At 26.7% G+C, this 23,044-nt stretch overlaps 1 protein-coding gene across 1 annotated transcript in view; it reads right to left on the reverse strand.

Annotated features, from left to right (window-relative positions):
* Positions 1-23,044, reverse strand: part of LOC136990315 (cytochrome b5-like) — a 35,404-nt gene that overhangs the window by 4,874 nt on the left and 7,486 nt on the right. Inside the window, exons 2-4 of the mRNA XM_067288707.1 lie at positions 21,560-21,596; positions 12,799-12,890; positions 9,834-9,863 (exon numbers count right to left, since the gene is read on the reverse strand). Coding sequence (XP_067144808.1) covers positions 9,834-9,863; positions 12,799-12,890; positions 21,560-21,596 — 159 coding nt within the window. The remainder of the gene's footprint in view (positions 1-9,833; positions 9,864-12,798; positions 12,891-21,559; positions 21,597-23,044) is intronic.

A 23,044-nucleotide genomic window follows, 5' to 3' on the forward strand; every position in this document is an offset into this window, starting at 1 on the left:
TCTTGCATCCAAAGACTTGTCAATTTAGTGGTTTACACACAATGTGCTGTAATATGACTTGAGAGTTGTTCATAGTATAACTATACACACTCAGAACACCTTGTAAAAGTGCAGCCGTATTTATTACCAAATTCGAACATTTTCGGACATATTTAATGACTTTTATCAAGAATAAACGGAAATCGAATTCCGAATTGAATGGAAAAAGAATTCGATTTCTGTTTATTCTTGATAAAGGTCATTAAATATGTCCGAAAACGTTCAAATTTGGTAATAAATACGGCTGCACTTTTACAAGGTGTTCTGAGTGTGTATAGTTATTAAGAAATGCAGTCTACGAAAAGATGTTCATAGTATATGTAAGAGCATTCATTTCCCTTTAAGAGTGATAAGAACATGATCTAGCATATGATTCTGACCTCATTGTTGATTAGTTTGACAATGCAACAATGAATGAAAAATCTGACAGATTAGATTTTCTGTGATATGGTTGCAACTTGTCTAACAAAGGTTACCAATAAGTCACAAGTTTGTTCAAATGATACATATCTATGAATTTGGTGGTTTTAAATGAAAAAACATCAGTGATAGTTTATCATATAAATCAGTCTTAAGGAATCATCAACTCACAGAAAAGTGTTTTTATAAACTTTTGGGATCAGAATCTACACCATAAATTAGTGGTTGCTTGTTAAGAAAAAGAGAGAATTTTTCATGATAAAGAGTGATCAGAATAGTTTTCACTATATTATATTACTTTAGGCTTGATTCTCATTAACTCATTTTTGTTTTTGAATTTAAATTTTTTTCAAAAATTGAATATGTCTATAAATTAAGGTGACAATGAAACTACAACTATAATCTAATATCAAACAATTACATTTAATCATTAGAAATAAAAAACAATCTAAAATTAAGAAATTTTAAAATATACCTAATTATATGTAAAACAATGCTTATTTAAAATTAATGAATTAAAAAATAATCATCTACTTATAGCTTTTGTAACATGTATAGCATTGTATCTGGCAATATGATAAAAGAAAATATGATAATTTATCATATTTTCTTTTATTTCACAATAATAATATCTTAAATACTAAAGTTTCTTTCATATTTTAACAGAAAATACGATTTACATTACAATATACTAGCTACACTACATTACTGCACAACAGATTATAAAAAATACAATATAATTTTTTTGATATTTTTCATCTGCAAGAGTTACCTTAATTTATCTACATAATTTAGAGCAGGCCTTGGCAACCTATGACCCATGGGTCACCAAGTGAACCATTTAGTAATTTCAAGTGACCCACTTGAAATTATATAATTAAAGTATATGTTATACTTTATTTTCGGATAAATTCAAGATATTACAGAAAGATTTGGAAAAATCAGAAGATTATGATCTTTCCATGATATCAACGTGTTGGGCTTCACTTCCTACGAAGTTTTCATCTCTGAAAAAAATTGGCTTTGCTATTTTGTCTGCATTCGGTTCAACTTATAAATGTGAGCAAATATTTTCACACATGAAATTTATTTTAAGTAAGAACAGGAGCAGCTTAACTACCGATTCAGATGCTTGTATTTGTCTTAAGACGACTAACTATAAGCCAAACTTGACTAAATTGTCGTCCCAAGTTCAGCATCAGGGGAGCCATTGACATCGAAGAGAAAAATAAAGTTCATTCAGTTATAATTCTAATTATTATAAAAACAAACATAATTTTTATGTTTAAAGTTTAAAGCATATTGTAATTATTTTTTCAATAAAATTTCTTATTATTCACAAAAAAGACTGTTTTAAAATGAAAATACCACTGACCCGAAACATCATCTTAATACACACATTTTGGTTGATTTTGACCCACAGCCAAAAAAGGTTGCCAACCCCTGATTTAGAGTTTTCTTTCATTTACAACGCTTAAAATTAATAACTAACTGAAAATTAAATGATCACCGAGGCATAATGCAGCACAATCAATTTATCGAGACGTTTTTGAATTTACATTTTCAAAATGATTTGAAAGGACACTTTTTAGACAAATATTCTAAAAATGACGAAAAATTTTTATTTCTATAATATTGTTCATATTTTATAAAAAGTATTTATTAATAAACTTTTAAACAAAATATTGTAGTGTGCACAATACTTTTCAGCAATAGTAAAAAATATAATAATTACATTTAATTTCAATTTATATCAATTTTTCAAAACTCAAAACTATTTATCTGATCAGGAATTGAATTAAGTATTTTTTAATTTAAAATTTTAATTTTGGAATAAATGGTAGTTTTATTATAAAAATAAATTTAATTCATTTCAAATTTTTAATCATTAATTTTAATAACTTTAAATGTTATTTCCTTTATAAAAATTCTCATAAGCTTGACAGTATCTTTTTGTTGTTTAATAATGTATTTTTACAATAAAGAGTCAATATCTATTATTCGTAATGCTTAACTATTGTATTATGATTAAGTAATTTTAGTACTAATTATGTTAAATAGCATGAGCATGATATTTTAATAAATTTATAATTATACAAATTAGTTATTACATAACTTAAATACTAAAAAAAATATTTATTTTTAAATACATCAGTAAACACAGTAATCTAAGAAATATTAAACTACTATAAAAATTTTGTTATTAATGGTATTAATTTTATAAAAAGTTAAGAGCTCTGAATAATATCATCATTATTAAATATAATACATGAGCTACTTATCAAAACTTTAAATGATAATTTTTTACATTTACATTTACGTTATCTTTGACATCGTGATAAATTAAAATTTTCAACAATAGGAATATTAGATAAGTTTTCAAATATTGCAAGTCATGTAATTACATATTTTCTACTTGTATGAAGATTATTACAAATACTATCTATAGCTGATTTATGAATTTAAGCTGAAATTTTAAAAAGTTCTAAATGTACTTTAAAATTTTTAATCTCGCATAATGGCAAATTATTAAATATCTGAAATTAAAGTTAACTTTGAAGATTTTTGCATTAGCTTTGACAATTTTCATTAAAAGATTCAAAATGATATAAATAACTCTCAATATTCATAATAGTCCCTTTACAATGCAAACAATCTTTACAATTCCATGCAATTATAATCATTACATCATTGTGTAATCATAAGTAATCATAAGTAAAAAAACTTATCATCAGAAACAATATTATAAGAATATGAAGACAGTTTTAAGTTAAATATTTATTATAATCCATATAAACTCATAAGATGAAAAATAAGAAATGAAAACTATTTAACAATTTTTAAATATTTGATATTACCATTATATTTGTCATATTAATTATATAACAATATATATCAAATGAATTTTTATATAATTAACTTTAGTAATTAAAGTAGGAATTTAATGAATTACACTTCCATTATTATTTAGTTACAAAATTTAATTTTAACAGTTTAATGTACAAATTCATCCAAAGGAAACATGACAAAGACAATTTAAAATCACAATTAATCTTTAGTAAGAGCCAAAATATTTAGTAGAAAGCCATAATTGTACATATTAGCACATACAAACAAAACAAGTATTTTGATCTTATGAATATGGTATAATCATTTCTAGAGAATTTTTGCTGTTATTTTAAATATTAACTTTTATATAATAGGAATTAACTATATCTACATTAAAATATTTAATTAATGTAAGTTAATGGTATATTTCTTTCAATGCAATCATTATAATCTGTTAAATTTGTAATAATAAATTATTATATATTATATCTATCTTATTTATAATTCTTACTGTCCAAATTTAAATATATTTATATGAAATTACAAAAATATAGATAACAGAAAAGGAATTTTTAAATAAATAATTTAAAGCCTTTTTCTTTCTCTTCCAAATTTTTATAAAACTTCTATTATATAAAAATTTTTGAAATACATCACGCTTTGTATATAATGCAGCATTTCTAGTACATATATAAGAAGAAATGCTACCAAAATATTAATTTCTCGGCATTTAATTTATTAAATTTAACCTTTCAGCAAGTATGAATTTAAATTTGAAAAACAGGATGTATTAATCTATTTTCTTTTAATTTTCTTAGTGAGAGTCTTAAAATTTTTAAATAAACAAAGATTTGCAAATTGTATACTTATTTATTTAGATAAACTAAAAGAAATTTTATATTGTGCTTCATTTTGTTTTAAGCAACATATAAAAGTTTAAGAATTATACTGGCACACACTTAAAAACAGTATAGTACAGTGGCACCTCATACTTCAAATGACTACCTTTGAGCATATCAGAGTTCAAATGCTAAATTCAACAAAAATTCATTTCAGAGCTCTAATGATGCTTCAAAGTTCAAATTGTGTGCTCAATGAAAAAATGAACTCAAAGTATAAAATAAGCTGATAAACAAAGAATACAATTTCACATTAACAATGTGTTAAATTTCCCAACTGTTATAATTAAATCGCACATCTACATTAGGTTAAGAGACCTATTAATATCCAAAACTTTCTGTTCAACTCAATATAAATATTATTATTATAGTATCTGAGAAATGTGTGAAAGCAACAAAGTCCAACAAGAGGAAGGCTATAAAATTGATAATTGAGATTTAAAAAAAAAAAAGAAACTTATCACAAAGCACAAAAGTGGTACATGTGAGTATATCTGGCAGCCATGTTTAAGATGCCAAAGACAACGTGTGTGCAACCAGTAAATGCAATTAATTTTCCTATTATTATACAGTATTTACATACTTTATTTATTGTTTTCATGTTTTCATTTATTATTCGGGTATTTAATTGTTATTTTTTTCTTAAAATTATGTGTATTTACTATTTTAAGTTTATCAAAAGGGCTATTGTTTGGGATCTCTGAATACATTAATTCACTTTCCATTATTTCTAACAGGAAAAATTGATTCAAACTTTGAATGGCTTCATGGAATGAATTAAATTCAAAGTATAAGACAGTGCTGTATATAAAATCTTATTTTCAATATATGAATAATATATTCTATTTTAAATTGGAAATATATATGTGAATACATTCATAAAATTTCTTAAAAATGGATCAGTGGATATTTACACTTAAAGGTTTGTAAATATAATATGTAAAAAAAATTCAAGACTTGAAAAGAAACCTCATACATGAAATTTTGTTGTAGAAATTTTTTAGAGGTTCATTTTTGAGACATTTCTAAAAGGATTGAAAATAAATTAGTAAAAAATATGAAGTTTTGTCTAAACTTTTATAGTTGCTAATTTTTCAAATTAAGATATTGCTAACAATATATTGAAAAATTTGTATCAGAATAAAAAAAATTATAAGAAATAAGAAATGATATATGACTGATTCCTTAACTGTATGTACTTTGCTCTGAATATAAAGTTGAGCAAAAAATTCCAATAAATGCAAGACAAATTTTAATAAAATAACAGCAAAAACAGATTATTTTTCTTATAAAATTATACAAACTTAAAATGCATTTTAAACATTTAAATATATATAATATTTAGATAATAAAATACATGAGTGCTGGTAAGCAAATAATCTTATTTTCCAATTATAAATAACCAATCATATGATAAACTTTTTATAAAAGAATAAAGATAATCACATAATAAAACAGTTTAGTCATTGATATTATATGAGAAAGTATAACTAAGATGTGACATACAACAATAATTTATATAGTCAAAATACAAATAGAAATAAACTGTATAACTGGTTAAATAAATGAATTTTTAAATAAAAATAAAAATGATTGTTTCAAATAAAATAAAACTTCTCTAGAAACTGGGCTATACTATAATGTAAAAACTCACTACCTTGATATTCACCCAGCTAATTTAGGACTTTTACACTTGGACGCATTCTATTGATCGATTCTGGAAGATTTAAATTCAAATTTACATGTGAGCTCTTCTGTATTTGACATATTAGAACATTGAAACTTTAGAAGTTCCATCTATTGGAAATTTTCACCTGAAGCAGGTCTTAGAAGTTGACCAAAAACATGTTTTTCTGGAAAATCAGCTGGATGAATATCAAGGTAGTGAGTTTTCATATGATTGTTTCAGATAATGGAAACTTTATTTACTTTGAATTTTTTATTGTATATTAATACCACTTAAAAATTATCATAAAATACTGCTTGAAAAATAAACATATTTAAATAAAAATTATTTCAAATTACAGCTCTAGAAATTGCAATAAATGCATCCATCATCAACCATGGGGGGTTGAATTTGAAGAAAATGGTGTGATTGTTAAACTGCAGTTAACAAAACAGATTATGGGCAATAAGAATTTTTTAAACTACGACTTTTCATCCCTACCCTCATAAATTTGGCCAGCTTCACATTGGAAGCAACCAGTGGCAAGGGACAAGACCCAACATATCCAGGACAGGTTACCATGAAAAATTCCTGGAAAGTTGGCTTGCCTGGATTCGATCCCAGAGCAGTAAGTTGACATCAACCACTTTGGCCATCTAGACATTACAAGAATAAGAAATTAAAGAAAGGAGGATAACTATAAATATGTTATATAAAAATAAAATTTAGTTTTACATCAAATATAATGAAAATTTTTGTAAACCATAAAAAAAAACTACAAAAACTATTTCTAATTGGCTCAGAAGCATCACAATTCTTACAGATGAATTAAAGACTAAACCAGCCTTTCAAATCTTTTCAAAGTTAGGACATTAAATGAGAATTGGAAATTTGTTAAAGTTAAAACTGGTAACCATATTAATATTTATAAAATATACACTATTTGCATTCCAGTGAACGTTAGCATCAGTTTTTCAATTTTATCATCTTTTTTTACTGCCTATCTCAATGGCAGTAAAAAATAATATTTTCTATGCTAATGACAAAGCAGTAGAAATGACACATTATATTTTAATACAAAGTAAAGTGGTTTAAAAAATTTTATAACTAATTTGATCATCATTACGTTTGAGTTAATATTTTTATCAAGAATTGAGTTAATAAAAATATTAACTCAAATATAATGAAATTTTTTATTAATATTTTTTTAGCTCAATTCTTGAAAAACTAGCATTATTTCAAAACTGTAGTTGACAAGGGATATCTTTACTTGTTTTTGACTGGTTTTGGTACCTCTATTAACTTTTATATATATTTACTATTACTTTTATTTCTATTTTAAATATTTTGAGAATTTCTTTCATTTAATTTTTCAAAAAATTGTCATTGTTTGATTCCATTATTCCATCATCAAATATACAGACCTGAAAAAGATCGCCAATTGCAGATTGGAAATGTTTGTCAAAAACTTTTTTTCCAAATTAAACCTTACTGGAATACAATTTAAGGCAATTTAATTTGACTGAAGTGTTTATTATAGCATTCCAGTCTACTAAGTGGTGTTTTAACTCATTCAATTTCTATTTTTTCATCATAATTAATACATTAATATGCAAAAACTATATTTTTATAGTGTTTAAACAGTATTTTATCATCATCTCTTTCATAATTTGTATTTAATCAAAATTTTAAATTATTTTTATTTATTTTCTTTCTTAAATTTTTCACTATCTTCAACACTATTGGATTACTTTGATATTGAATTGCTAACTATTAACTATATATGGATAATCCTGATGATAATCACATACATTTTTACCAAGTATTAGATTTGCTTCACACTTATTTATTATTATTTTTTTTCGTAAAGCAATTCTCTGTCTATTAAAAGTAAGTTCTATCTTTATCAGTGATTATCAGTACTTTGTTAATTTATGCATTCAAACATAATTCTATGTTTTTTCCCCATATTTTTAAAATTTTTTAAAACCGAGCACATAGAACAACTAAATTTGTATATATAACATCTCTTAAAATGTACCCATTAACCTTTCATTTCTTGAATATTCTTTTTTCACAAAATTGCAGGGGGATATATTTATCTATAAATTCTTTTGTAAGTGGATGTATTGATTGTTAGACAGAATTTGCTTACTATTTACAAATTAAAAATGCAAAAACAAAAATCCAATCTATTTTAGACAAATACCAATATAAATTGGCATTGGTCTAAATTTTGATATATATATATATATTGGATATTTGATAATATTACACTGGCATTGGCTTAAAGTATGCAACTCCATACTAATATTACTAAAATATACATTGCATCTTAACATAAATCCAGGTTTTCTACAAATACATATATGAGTTATCTATAGAGAATAAGTAGAGAGAATCTGTCTATGATGAACATGGAATATTTTAATATAAATATTGTTATGGTCTTTAATTAAAATTTAGCATGTATATAATATAACCATTCATTGTCTTCAATTGGATATAAAAAACAAAAATTAATTGTTAAAATTACAAATACATATCTTAGCCACATGCTGAAATTTACCATTTTAAGAATACCATTTCTTGATGTGCTAGTATACCCTGTAATAGATATTTGCTTCAGATTTTGTCTAGTTTCTTTGGTCACTTCTTGGAATGCTAACCTGATTTCTATGGATGTTGAAATAGGTGTATATTTCAGCATCTGTCTAATGAAACTAATCATTTCAGTAATATCTAACAGTTTATTAGCACATGGTGTAAAACAAAACAATTGAATATTTCTACACTTCCATATGTTGTAACTGTTTGAACATGGATTATTTGATTTTAAAAAATATACACCATTTAATACATATAGATCTATATCAATTTTTAAAAATAATTTTAGTAAATAATTACTTTTGTAAACGTAACAACACAGCAAAAAAAAAAAAAAAAAATGAAGCCTGTAGATTACATTTTGAATTTAAGAATATTTAGTGGCTGTGAAATCCAAATGAAATAAAACAGAAGCAACTTTAATATTACTTATATTTTTCATTAAAAGAAAATTTCAAAGTATAGGTCTTCCCAAAAATTTTTCTGAGTACATTACTAGATTATATTTTATAATAAAGAAAAAAAAAACAAATGCAATGTAGTAGTACTCAGTACTATGCTAATACATTACTGAAAAATCTAACTGCATATTTCAGTTGCAAACATAAAATAAATCCTCAAGTAATGTTGAGAACAATGTAATATAATTTTATTTTCTAATGTTTGCAACACTGCTTCACTATAAACAGACTTCACAAAGTGAGCTAACATTCAACCTGCGTAGTCTGTTGGAAGTGCAATGTTGGATAGGTGAGGCAATTAATATGTCAGACTATTGCTCTAGGGATACAAGCTCAAATCCAGACAAGCAACCTAGGAATTTTTCATGGATTATATAGCCATGGATGTATTGGGTTTCATTCCTCACCACCTGACTATTCCCTTTGGCTGAACTAATCATTGATCTCTTACTGCCCTCAGGACAAAAAGAAGGAATAAATATATATATATATATACACACACATAGTATATGTAACTTATATGTAACTTAACTTATATATGAACTTAAAATATATAAAAATTGCCATCAAGAATACATCCAGAAATCTTGTGTTATGATATATAGAAGTGCAGAAATGTTTAGCATTTAACTGTCTTGTTTTACACCATGTGATAATAAGCAGTTTCAAAAGCCTAGTTTCACAAGACAGATACTGAAATGTATATCTATTTCAACATCTACAGAAGCTAGGTTAGCATTTCAAAAAATGACCAGAATAACTGGACGGATTCTGAAACAAATATTTATTACAAAATGTTCTAGCACTTAAAAAATGGCAAATATCATCACATGGCTGTGAAATATATGAATTAGTCACATGCCACTGTTTTATATAAAGTATTATATAATAATTAAATAATAAAACTGATACCTCTATATCACCAGTTATTTTCTTATCTTCCTGTAAGTAAATAAAAAGAATATATATATTAATTATTCATTTTATATATTCTAAACAATTTATTTAATATACATGCAAATATTGTTAAACTATAACACAGATATTAGTTAAACCTACATTTTTATTATAAGAATAAATAAGTTCTGAAAGTAAACACATTATTATTTCAAGAATCAGCAAAAAATGCATATATTTAAAAAAACAAACAAACATTTTCTTCTGTTTTCAAATAAACAAGTTTTCAAAATATAGTGTTTTTTAAAATTTATTATTTAAAATATGGTCTAGAAACTTTGAACAATTAAGTATTTTTTTAGAATATAAAATAGTTTTAAATATATAAATTTTGATCTATTGTTCTCAGATGCATTGCCTTCCTAGAAACCACATTCAATTTCTAGGGTCTCTGAACAAATCCTATTTAAACTATGGAAACGAAAGTCCACATCAATCATTTTTCAATTTATCATTCTCTCACATCTATTGATTAGAAATTTTAGCACTAAAGAATGTTAATCTCGGACTAATAATTTATAAGAACACCACCACACAAATGTTTAGTACACATTGGCAGTAGTAACAGCAGTTTATGTTTTTATAACATGATGTAATAAGTAGCAATTTGAACGGTATAGTTAGTTATTCAATCTTGCAATTTCTTACCTGCCAGTAAGGAACTGGAGAAGAAAAGATGATGGTGATGACTATGAAGCCAAACTCAACCAATGCCAAATTTCACCAAAGAAATTTCTGGGTTCAAGTTCATGAGAGCATTTTTGTATGCTTACATTACAAAAAGAGACAAAGCAAACATTGTGAATATTTAAAGTTTACTTTTCATTTCAAAAAGGAAAAGTGCTACTAAACAAATGACTTTCAAAAAGAAGTGATGTAAATTGGACTTGAGTCTTGGCAATGGAAAAAATACCACTGGCATGTGTTTTTGATTTAATAAATACACAAAAGCAAATGTGAGTATTTTTTATTGTTATTCTACTTTGACTTCTTTGAATATTTAATTCAAACTAGAATCAAAACTGCTTTATTCAGAGAACTTGCATATTATCATACTGTGTATGTTCAGAACCAAATGATTGCTAAAATCACTCCAATTTCTGTTTCAAACAGTTTTTTCACCTAACGCACTTGAATGAATTTCAGCTAATGAAGTTTAATTTCCATGGTTCTTGCATTTATCAGCATTGTTAGATTTACTATTACATTTTGGACACATTTTTGAAGCACTAATCATGAAAGTTTACAAAAATTGCAAACAATAGCAAAAAATGCTGTTACTCCAACATTACCAAGTTCAATGCCACCTCACCAGAGGCAATGGAATATCAGAATTTGTGCAAAAACAAAATATGATGATACACAACAGAAATAAATCTACATTATTATTTATTATTGGCCAAAGACTGATTTCAACACCACTCCACAACTGGCAAGAAGTTCAAAATCTGCACAAAATTTAAATTTTAGACATCATATTGTTCATACATTGAACATTTGTAAGTAGGGGGAGCTCCTGTAATACAATATATTGATGAATTTATTAATAAAAATAAATCTGTGTTAATATATTGTTCGTAATATAGTAAATACATGTTAATATATCAATTTTAATAGATTATAAAATGATTTATTTGCTTTTATAAATAATTTAATTTTTGAAATAGTGGCAAATAGTAAAAAGTAAGTATTATTTTTTTAAATTGAAAAATAATTTATTTCTTCAATTTAAAAACTATTCAATTGTCTTCAATATTTATTTAGTTATGATAAATTAACTCAAGTTCCATTCAATTGTAATATTCAATATGTGAGTTAAAAACATGCTTATAACAATAAAAATCTTTCACTTTACATAGTAGTAATGAATTACAGTACAAAAGAAAAACAAATATTCAAGTGCATTTTTAAATGTTACATAAATAAATGTTACATTCTTAATATTATAATAAAGCATCTTATGATAAAATCTTAACTTATAAAATCACTTTTAGAGTTGACATAAATAACTTGTTATTAACATTATATATTTTTTAGCTTACTTGAAACATTTAACTTATTTCTTTATAGTCTACATTTAATAGATTATAATAAATATGTTTCTTCAAGTATAAAAGATATCATGTTATCATATTTTTAGAAAATAAACTCATTTGAAAATTTAAAAGGGTATGAAATATTAATTTATAACAACACACCACACTAGGATAAAGTTAACATCATACACGGAACCAATAACTGGTGCAAAAAAAGGTACAAACAAGCAATTTGTTTATTTGTATTTTTTGCACCAATTATTGGTTCTACGTATTTTATTATTATAATTTATTTAATATTTTTTAATAAATTAAACAACACTAAACTATGTTTAGATTTATTTTAATTATTTATTTTTATTAATAGACCAAATAGTTAAAAAACAATTTTGAATAGGATTCAGTAAAATTTGATAAAGCCAAGATTTAAAATTAATTTATCAAAACTAAAATATGCATTATCTCTTTTTATAACCTTGTACTTTAAACTATTAAAAAGTGGCAAATTCTAAAATGATAAACAATAACAGTTCCCATATCTAATTAAATGCAGAATTTAATTCACTGATTAAAACTTTTAAACAATTACTTTTTATTCCTAAGCAAAACTAACAATTCAAATTTTAATGTTTCATAACATAAAAGAATAATATAAATTTATAGCTAAAAACAAAGACACTATGTTTTGCTCAAATTCTTAAAATCAAAATCTTGAATTAAATGCTAATAAAATTTCTTAAGAAATTTATTTGAAATCTGTTCATTTATTTAAATTTAAAAATAAAATAATGATATTTTAATTAATAGTATGAAATATTTTTAATTCTAATATTAACACAAAAGTATATTATACATTCAATTATTACAGATAAACATCACATTACCTCACATAATTCTCCAATCATATATTGTTTCATGAGTTCTCTTGCATCTGTGGAATGACCAACATCTTCAAAAGCTTCAGTGGCATTTTTTCCTAGTATATAAAAATATATTAAAATAATTATTAAATTTTAATCTATCTTAATAATATTAATTAAATAATAAGAAAAAAATTTCATAAGTAGAATAAATAAAGTTTGGTTTTATTAAAAATTAATCATGAAAGATAATTATGAAATGTATCTTAATTTTTAGTAACAATGTATAATGCTAAAAAATACAGATAAAGTTTTAATATTTATTTATAAAAATATTTAAATAAATTAATATTTATACAAAAAAATTAATTAATACAGAATGTCCTATGTAAAACTTGCCCCACTCATCAATTGAATAAATAAATTATTTTAATCTGTATAAAAAAGGAGGACAAATAAGTAAACAAAGTGAATACAAAAGCTCTTTGAAAATATAGTTTTATTGGCAAAACATTATGGAAACTTGCGTAACATGCTTTGTCATTTAAGATGACACCAATTTTATTCAATTGGTGAGTGGAGCCAGTGTTATGTGGAACATCCTGTATCTTGTTCTGCTCACTAATAAAAACACCTTAAATATTTTTTCAGCCCTGTTTTCTTTTTCTGATAAACATTTTATTCTGTTGTTATTTTACATTAGCATTACAGTGAACTATAGTAAAAATTAAATCAAATAGTAAATTTTCACACACATTTAAAAATTTAGTAAAGATTAATGGAATAAAAATTTTTAATAATTTCCATATAATTTCAAATGTTAATCTTGAACTAGATTATTGTAAAATACATAAAGTAATAGCCTTTTCCAGCAGCAATTTTTTATTTATCTAACATCTTAAGTTTAAATATTTAAACTTTAAAGAATTCTATTTAAAAGTGTTTGATCCTGATGATGGCTACACAGATAGCTGAAAACGTTAGATAAATAAAAAATTGTTGCTGGAAAAGGCTATTACTTTATGTATTTTCCACATAATTGATAGCAAAAATATTACAAAAATTAAATCACATATTTTCTTTACAGAAACAAATATATAATTTCCACAAGTAGAACTTCATCTGACTTTAAGAGTTAAAAATAATAAGTAAAAAATATAATAAATTTTAAAAAATGAATAAATAAAACCTAAAGTTTTCTTCAGAATCTAATAACTTCTATGTTAATGCACCTTTTAAAATGAATATATATGTATGTGTACTTTAAATCAGCTAAATTACTTTGTTGTTCAATTCTAAATTTATTATTATTAACTTTTTATTCAAACATTAAGATAAGAATTAAATCATAGAATGCTAATAAATATGTAATAAAATAATGTTAAATGTAATAAAGATGTTTAATGCTTAAAGTATAGTTGAATAAAAATTTAATATTGTAAATTCAATTTTTATTAAAATCCATTTTAATTTTTTAGTGCATCCTAGATAACTAAGTTTCATTTCTTTATATAAAGTATAAACAAATGATATTAATGCTGTTTAAAATACTATTTTTAAATTTTAATTTTTATTGCTTCTATCCTAAATGACACTTGTTCTAATATGATTACAGTAGAGCATCGATTATCTGAATATCTATCAACTGAAACATCGGTTAACTGAAAGCGTTCCAGTCGTCAAATTTAAATTTCCACTAGTGCTGTGGCACTGCAATATTTGGCTACCTCTTGGGCTACTCCAATATTATTTTTGTTGGTGTGCATGTTTTAGCTGGTAGCACTGGCGCAACCATAAGAAGGTACTTAGGGATGCGTCAGGATTTGAACAAACTTCAACATGGGATAGGTTAATATATTTTTTCATACATAATTGATTATCTGAACAACCCCAGTCCAGAATTGTTTCAGATAATCAATGCTCTACTGTAATATTAGAACAATTATTATTTAGTTCACAACCATTTGACTAAATGATTGATCAATCATTTACATAAACCAGGGGTGGCCAACAAGTCGATCGCGATCGACCGGTCGATCGCCAAGCCAATTTTGGTCGATCGCTAGCGATGTCATGACTTAATGTATTAAATTTGTAACCGAACGCAACTGTATGAATTCAGTTATGACTAGACTCATAAGCAGTGAGTGCACTTTGTGCTGAAACATTGTATAAACATTGTATGTATTTCACACTTCCCCATTCCCACTTAGACTATGCCTATGACAACAAGTCGATCGCGACACATTTTTACAATAAAAAGTAGATTTTATGTGCAGAAAAGTTGGCCTCCCCTGATATAAACTATTCAGAGTGAATGTTCATTTAAAAATTTTCCAACTCTACATTGTTTAATTCTTTTTTTAAGATGGTAATAATAATGGTTGAAAACATTTAAATATAACTATATTTAGCTTCCTGAACAAAGCAATTGTAAGGTGATATCAATTAGGTAAAAACCAATTGCTTAATTGTCTTACATAATTGATATCACTTTTCATTTCACAATTTTGCAGATTTATTCAAGATTATTCAGGTTGACTATTTTGCAATTTGCAATTGAAAACTTTGAGAAATAACCATTTACTTTTATCTTCTGTAGTTATAAAAATATCAGTATAACTGATAAATAAAATCTTAGAGCAAATTACAGAAATATGATTTAGACCTGCTTATATTCAAGCTACTGACAAGAACAGCAATACTCAACAATGGATAAATACTCACCCAAAAGCAGGGATTAGAAGGCATAGAAGGTGGTCTGATCTTGGTTTAGATAGACCTTGTTTCTATAATCAATCAATAATTATTGCATACACATTGAAGAATTGTATATCTGTATTTTTGGTCTGTCTGATGCAATGCCTCTTCACATTTCTTAATTAAATCATAAAATTCATTCACAGCCACAAACTATAAACTTGACACTTATGATTAGTTATGAAAATCAGCACTTTTTTAATCATTGCTCCATTCTTGACAATGCATTCCTCAATGTAGTGCATTGCCAAGAATGGAGTAATGCTTGCATTGCCGAGTGCATTGCAAAGAATTCTCTTTCATGCTGCTCACAAGTGACTCCACCAGCTTGGCATTGATTGCATCCAAACCTCTTATACTTTTGTGATGAAGTTTTCTTTTTCAAGATCATGGTGCTCCAGCTGGTTCTTGAGGATAATCCATACGTTTTTGATCAGATTAATATTGGGCTTAAGGATGGCCGGTCTAGGACATCAATGTTGTGGTCATGGCCCCCAGACCACGATCAGTGGCTCAAACCCGAAACCTTAGTGATGTGAGGTGAGGACCTAATCACTCGGCCCCCTGCAGTTGCTTTGGGATATGATAAGGCAGTTAAATGACAAAAAATATTATTTTCATTCATAAATTAAACATGCATTTACAAAAACATAGATTAGATTTATTAGAGACAATAGAGGAATATTTCACAAGAAAATCCAAGCAAAGCAAAAAGTACAAGCTGGCCATCCTCATACCGGGCCCGACTAGGGTCTGGTCAGTCACTACCGTGTGGGGGCCATGGTTGTGGTCCGCAAACCACTGTTGTGTTGACTGGACAATATGTAGCACACATTGTCTTGCTAAAGAGTATATCCTTCCAGATAGAGCAAACCCATCATTTCCAAAAGACATTCATGCAAGATGTTTTGATATCATTTAACGTTAATGGACCCTCTGATAATTTTGAGTGGCATGATCCCTTGAGCACCTATGCCTCCTTACACCATGACAGTGGGTCCATGTGTTGGCATCAGTTTTTGAAACTGTGTATATCCTCATGATGTCAATTTGTTTCAGAACTGCTCAAAATAACCCTCATCAGTAAACGTTACTTTTCTCCAATTCCAATTGGTCATGGCCCAGAGTACACATCATTTGTGTTTGGCTGTCAATATGGGTACATTGAGAGTCTGCCATTTCTTGATGCTGACATGTTTCAAGTAATGCTGCATGCATGTGACACTCACTTTCAGGCCTCCCAGTCCCTCCAGCTCTGATATGAAGACCACTTCAGGTAACACAGAACTAGTTGTGTCACATGTCATTTATTGTTTGCCGAAAGAGTCTGTTTCAGTCCTGATCTTGACAACCTGACAACCGTTCTGGTCCACATTCATCCTTACATTGCTTCAACATTCTGTATGCTGTAGCAAGATGAACACTGGTTAATCTGGCTAGTTCATTCACATCAGTTTTCATGTTGTTGATGAGCACATGGAATGCCTTTCTTTGATTCTCTTCCATGGCGATAGTATTGGAGTTTGGTGGATAAAACAGACAAGTCTGGAGTGTCACAATAAAGGGGCCACACTCAAATGAACACATAACACAACCTCTGGTGGTGTAATGAAATTAAAAGATTCGAAATTAGCATGATTGAAATATATAGTCTTGGACAGAAAGAAGAACCGCGTCGTGATTTTTCATTGGAAACCATAGATAAGGGATAATTACAGAATATTTATCAGTTTTCAAGACACAAAATAATACAAGAGTTTTAATAGTATCAATTAAAGTAGGCCTGGGCAACTCACAGTCATCAAGTCACATGTGGCCTGATAGCTTGTTTTTGTGGCTTGCACTGATTCTTACTTGTACTATGTTTGATTAAATATCCAGAATTGTAATGCATGTTTCACATAATTAAAATAGGTACATCATTATCCCCATTGATAATTTCAATAAATTGTCTAGATTTTAAGACTTAATACACAATAACCATGTATATGAAGCTTTAAATATAATTATTGCCACCAAAGGAATATTTGCCTACTTGTAGAGACCCACTTTGCCATACAACATCTTAGAGTTGCCAGCGTGAAGATTTCTGACAAGAAATGGTACATTAAAAGTGTAACATAGTCAATGTTACCAAGTTAATAGATTTTATACATCTGACAGATTGAGATATTTCTTCTCCTTTATAACTGCAGCCTGTGAAGTGATTGGATTGATCATGCCTGAATTAAAGCAGGGACATACAGTAAATTAATGGGAGAGAATTAAAGATTAGTTATATCAAATATATAATTGTGTGTGCCTTGCATGTATTTGGAAAAATTGCAATAGTGGATGAATTTGTCTGGGAGCACAAAAATTTTTTAAATTTTCTAAAGACAATCTTAGTGACTTTATCTAGAGGAGAAACTGTTTGATGAGTTTGCATGTGCTATTCAAAATTGGAATATAACCTGTTCTGTAACACAAGTCACTACACCCACTTTCAAATTGCCTTTTAAACACAATAACTAATTATTACTCTAATTTTATGCAGTTATTGTGCAGTTATTGTGTTAATTTTGTTATCAGCTTATACTAACTTATAACTTTGTTATAAGTTAGTATAAGCTGATACAACCCACGTTTGATTATTATGCGTGTGATAATTTTATATACAGTAGAGCATCGATTATCCGACCCCCGATTAACCGACTTATCAGTTAACCGACTGTGTTCTAGTCGGCAAATTCAAATGTCCGCTAGTGATGGCGCTACAATATTTGGTTATGTCTTGGCTACTTTAATATTATTTTTGTTAAATTTTTGCGTGTTTTAGCTGGCAGCACTGGCTCGACCATGAAAGGGAGGCTAATATTTAAACCAGGCCTAATACACTATACTAGGGATGGCGAACCTGTGGCACGTAAGAGAAATCATCTGGCACGTATTGTATCACATGATTTCTGTCTTTTTCAATCATCCTTTCTGTTTATCACCTGATAATCTTTTTTTCAATCAGATTTTTTACATTTATTGAAGCGTATTCGTTTAATTTCTTTAAATATCATTATTCGAAGTCTAAGACATTGGCACGCTTTAACATCTTTGAAGCTAAGTATGCTTATAATACGCAGACTCAAAAAGGTTCGCCATCCCTGCACTATACTAATAATGTATTTTTTCATACTTTTCGGTTATCCAATTTTTCAGTTATCCGACCAACCCCTGTCCCCAATTAAGTCGGATAATCGATGCTCTACTGTATTTGGATTGTTATAAATTAAATAATTACTATGGTATTTGAAATAACATTGGCCACAATTTTACTTTGTTAATTTTTTTAAAAATATTATTGTGATAGTAACGAAACACCAGAGGTCGTTTTACCATTTTTGCATGTTTGTTGCTGAGGCAGTTGCCTAAAAGGGAAGATTGTCTCTGTAATTTTTGTAATTTCCGATGGACTATTGATGGTGTGAAACGACAAAAGTTTTATCTTTGTGAATGCTCCGTATTTTTACATTTTATTATTTATTTAAATTTAGGGAGTTTCAGATAATGTCATTTATGTTTCGAAAAAAAACTTAAACTCAGATTTATCGTATCTCAGAATCCCATAATATTTGAAACTTGAAGTTAGGTGCATTAGCAGTCCATAGTTTGAAACAAACAAAAATCAGTAATTTTACCAAATTAGTAACAACTAATAATTGAGAACCTTAGTGAAGTACTGAGGGAGGGTTATTTCTATCAAATTGCAAAATCCGAGCGGGCAAAGCCGCGGGTAACAGCTAGTTAATTTATATTAATAAATAACAAGGGCTCTGCCCACTACCTCTGTTTAAATTTTAACAGCTCAACTGTAGAGTTTTGTGGCATACTACATTTTTTGTAATTTATAATAGCCTTTTGTACACAGTAAACTGAAAAAAGGAGAATTACAATTCTGAATTCAGTCAACAAAATTAATAAAAAAAAAAAATGAAAAAACATCATGTTTAGAACTTTTACATTAAACAAAACAGATCAGATTTGAATTTTAAAAATTAATAATAATAATAAAATGATATTTATAATAAAATAAACAATTACTTATTGCGATATCATCACAATGCCAGGCTGCAATTTTTAATCATATTTTTAATTTATTTAATTTAAAATATATGCTTTTCACCTCTAATTAGTAGTTTTCCCCTGTACATCATACTTTTCCTGATAACAAGAGAGTCATGCCAGTCATCTAATTAACTCTATTCAGGGGAAGATTTTTGAAATTGAATTCATATCACTTCCAGTATAGACCAAAAGTTCATATATAGTTAATTGGGGTCTTCTGACCCTAAGCTTTCCATATTTGATATTAGCTTTTATCTATCTAACACTGCTCTCGAGATTAAAGAAGAACAGACACACAAATGGACAACAGTGAGAATTTATAGGTCTACAATTTTTTCAAATTGCAGCCCAATTATTTGATTCGGAATGCTTACTTCAATATGTTTCAATAAATTGTCAATATCATTCAAATACAAAGTCATTCCTCCTAGATTTATATATAAATCTAAATTTTAAATATCATAATAGTTATTTTATTAACAAACTGGTCAGAACTTTTTACTAATATACTTCAAATTAAACAAATATCTATCTCATTTTAGACAAGCAAGATAAATCTAAATTTTAATCTACACATTAATTAAAAAATAATTTTACAAAAAAATGTTAGTATTGATATTTTCTGAAACATATAGATGTTTTATACATAAATAAATTTCTATATACATTAGGACCCCACCATATGTAAATTTGCCATATGTGGTTTCAGGTTTATGCCATTGGCAATAAAAAAAACACATAAAATAAAAATTCTTAATTATATGCTAAATCCATTTTGTGTGATGATGAGGTCTTGCAACATCTCATTCTTGTTCTGGGAAAGTGTTTCTGTGACTTATTTCTCTACTTTTCAGTAAACACCGGACCTCTCATTTGTCTTTGGCCTGAGTTTCATTTATAACACATCATGTCTATGTGATATAAGTGCTTTTCTTCATTTCATTTAAACTAATTACTTTGCAAACATTGCTCCAAAATGCAAGGATAGTGATGTTGGTAGCTCTGATAAGCCAAAGAAAATTTTTAACTAAATTATCCACTTTAGATTAAGTACAATCAACTAAACTTTTAACCTCCAGTAACGAAAATTTTAATGTCAAATTGACAAATGTTTTCAATCTTCTCGAAAACATTCATCAATTTGACATTAAAATTTCAGTTACTGGAGGTTAAAGGTTTAGTTGATTGTACTTAATATTTAGTTCAGTTATTGAGAAGAAATATTTTTTGTTCACTTTAATTTTTTTTTTTAAATTTAATTTTAGATTTAGTGAGAAAAGAAAGTCTGCTGCTGAGATTTTTTAGTTATTTTTATGATTTACAGTATCATGCTATTTATTGTTAATATAGTGTTTATTTGCCTTATTTATATATTTAAAAAAAAATGAGATATGTAATAATTAATAGGGTTTACTATTTTCAGAGGTCAGGTCATGTATGTGGGGGCTCTACTTCATATATACCTGTACATATAATCAATTCCAATCAATTAAATTATTGGAACTGAGAAAATACAATTAAACTTTAATAATATATAAAAATGACATATCACATCATTGAATAATCTATAGAACAATAAAGTTTTTAATTATAAAATGCACATACCTATAAGCCTTTTACTGGTGTGCGTCTTGGAACAAAATATAAAATAAAATAAAAGTCTGTTACAAACGTTTTCAAACCATTGCGACATTTTATTTTATTTTATATTTTGCTCTTAGATGCACATTGGTAAATGGCTTATAGGTACGTGCATTTTACATTACTCTGGTGTAGTAATACTTCTATTTTTGTTTTAATTATATTTAACACCCATAAATAATCAAAAATCAGTTTTTCTACAATAATGCTTCAGTTGATTCATAAAGAATTTAATACTTCAAGAATATTAGTTTATTAAATTAAAAAAAGTCATGTAATAACATACCTGCTTGTTCTAATAAAACCTCCTCTCCTCCTGGATGCTACAAAAAATATTTTAATGTTAAAACTTTAAAATATTACAACGATTACAATTATAAAAATTTTATCAATCAGATTAGAATAGAAAATTAAACAATATTTAAATAAATAGTCATTTAAAAATACAATATTTTCTCTTAAAACATGTTTCTAATGTGCAAATTTATTTATAAATGACAAATAATGAAATAAAATCACTAAAATGCAAAAATGTCTTTGCTCATATGCAATTTTTCATGAGGTGACTATGCTTTGCACTACTGTGTAACATTATGTAAACAAAACCTGCATCACAACTAAACTTAATAATCTACAGAAAAATACACAAAATAGATATCCAAAGTATTAATTATCTCAATTTGTTCACATGTTACCCTACAAGTTTGTATTGTTGTTCTACTGACTTTATATATTTTTCTTAACAAAAGTATTTAATACAGGAATAATATTTAACAAAGGTAAAGGAATAGGACAGGATAAAAGTATTTAATACATATTTCAAATAGAAGTAAGCATCCTGGTTATGAGTTCAAATACCGAATGAAAAAGAAGTGTTTTATTGAAGAGAAACTTGAATGTTTCAAAAAAAATATACAGGTTTTGAGTACTCTTTACCTACTTTCTTGTTAGCTCTGTTTTCATTGTGCTAAATTCTATAATATTATTTTTAGGAACATACATTTCTGCAAATTAACAGTGAAGGTATTTACCTGGTTATTTGAACCTTTCAAAGAAACAAAAGTCACATGATGAGGAACATACAGACATATTTGTTAATATTAAGCTTTGAAAGGATTAATAAGAAACAGTGCCAAATCTATACATCCATCTATCTATACATCCATCTATCTATACATCCATCTATCTATCCATCCATGTAGATAAAAATAAATTTTGCATTAGTGTATTTGTTAAAATACTAATATTGCATACCAAGTAACTTTAGATCTTAAATTAATAAATTTTATGTAAATAAATTTATTTGCTTCTTTATTTTTCCTATTTATTTGTAATTTAATAATAATTTTTTACAGCAAATATTTTGCTGAGTACAGTACAACTATAGTTATCCCTCATACAATATGGCACTTCTACAACATGGTTTCACTCTAATACAATCTGAAAATTTGAGAAATCTTTCACATAAAATTTCACAACTTTTTTAAGAGCAAATTCCATTATTCAATATTTTTTTTTATTCTAGCAAGCATGCATGCTGTCTCAAATTTGCCCATGGGTTTTATAATATTAAAATTTTCAATTGGTTTTGTGCCTTTTATCAGGTTTACTTTAATGAAAACTGTTAGTGCAATCTTTTCTTTTGTCCTAGCCTTCCTATCAACTAAGTTATCATTGCTTTCAGACTTTAGCTCTTAAGATTGTTACTGTGTTTTGTTTTTATAGATTAATCATCGTATTTAGTAAAGTTTATTTAAATATTTTAGGTAAG

Source organism: Centruroides vittatus, unplaced genomic scaffold, assembly GCF_030686945.1.
Source record: "Centruroides vittatus isolate TY-2023 unplaced genomic scaffold, ASM3068694v2 scaffold_899, whole genome shotgun sequence".
Taxonomy (NCBI): Eukaryota; Metazoa; Arthropoda; class Arachnida; order Scorpiones; family Buthidae; genus Centruroides; species Centruroides vittatus.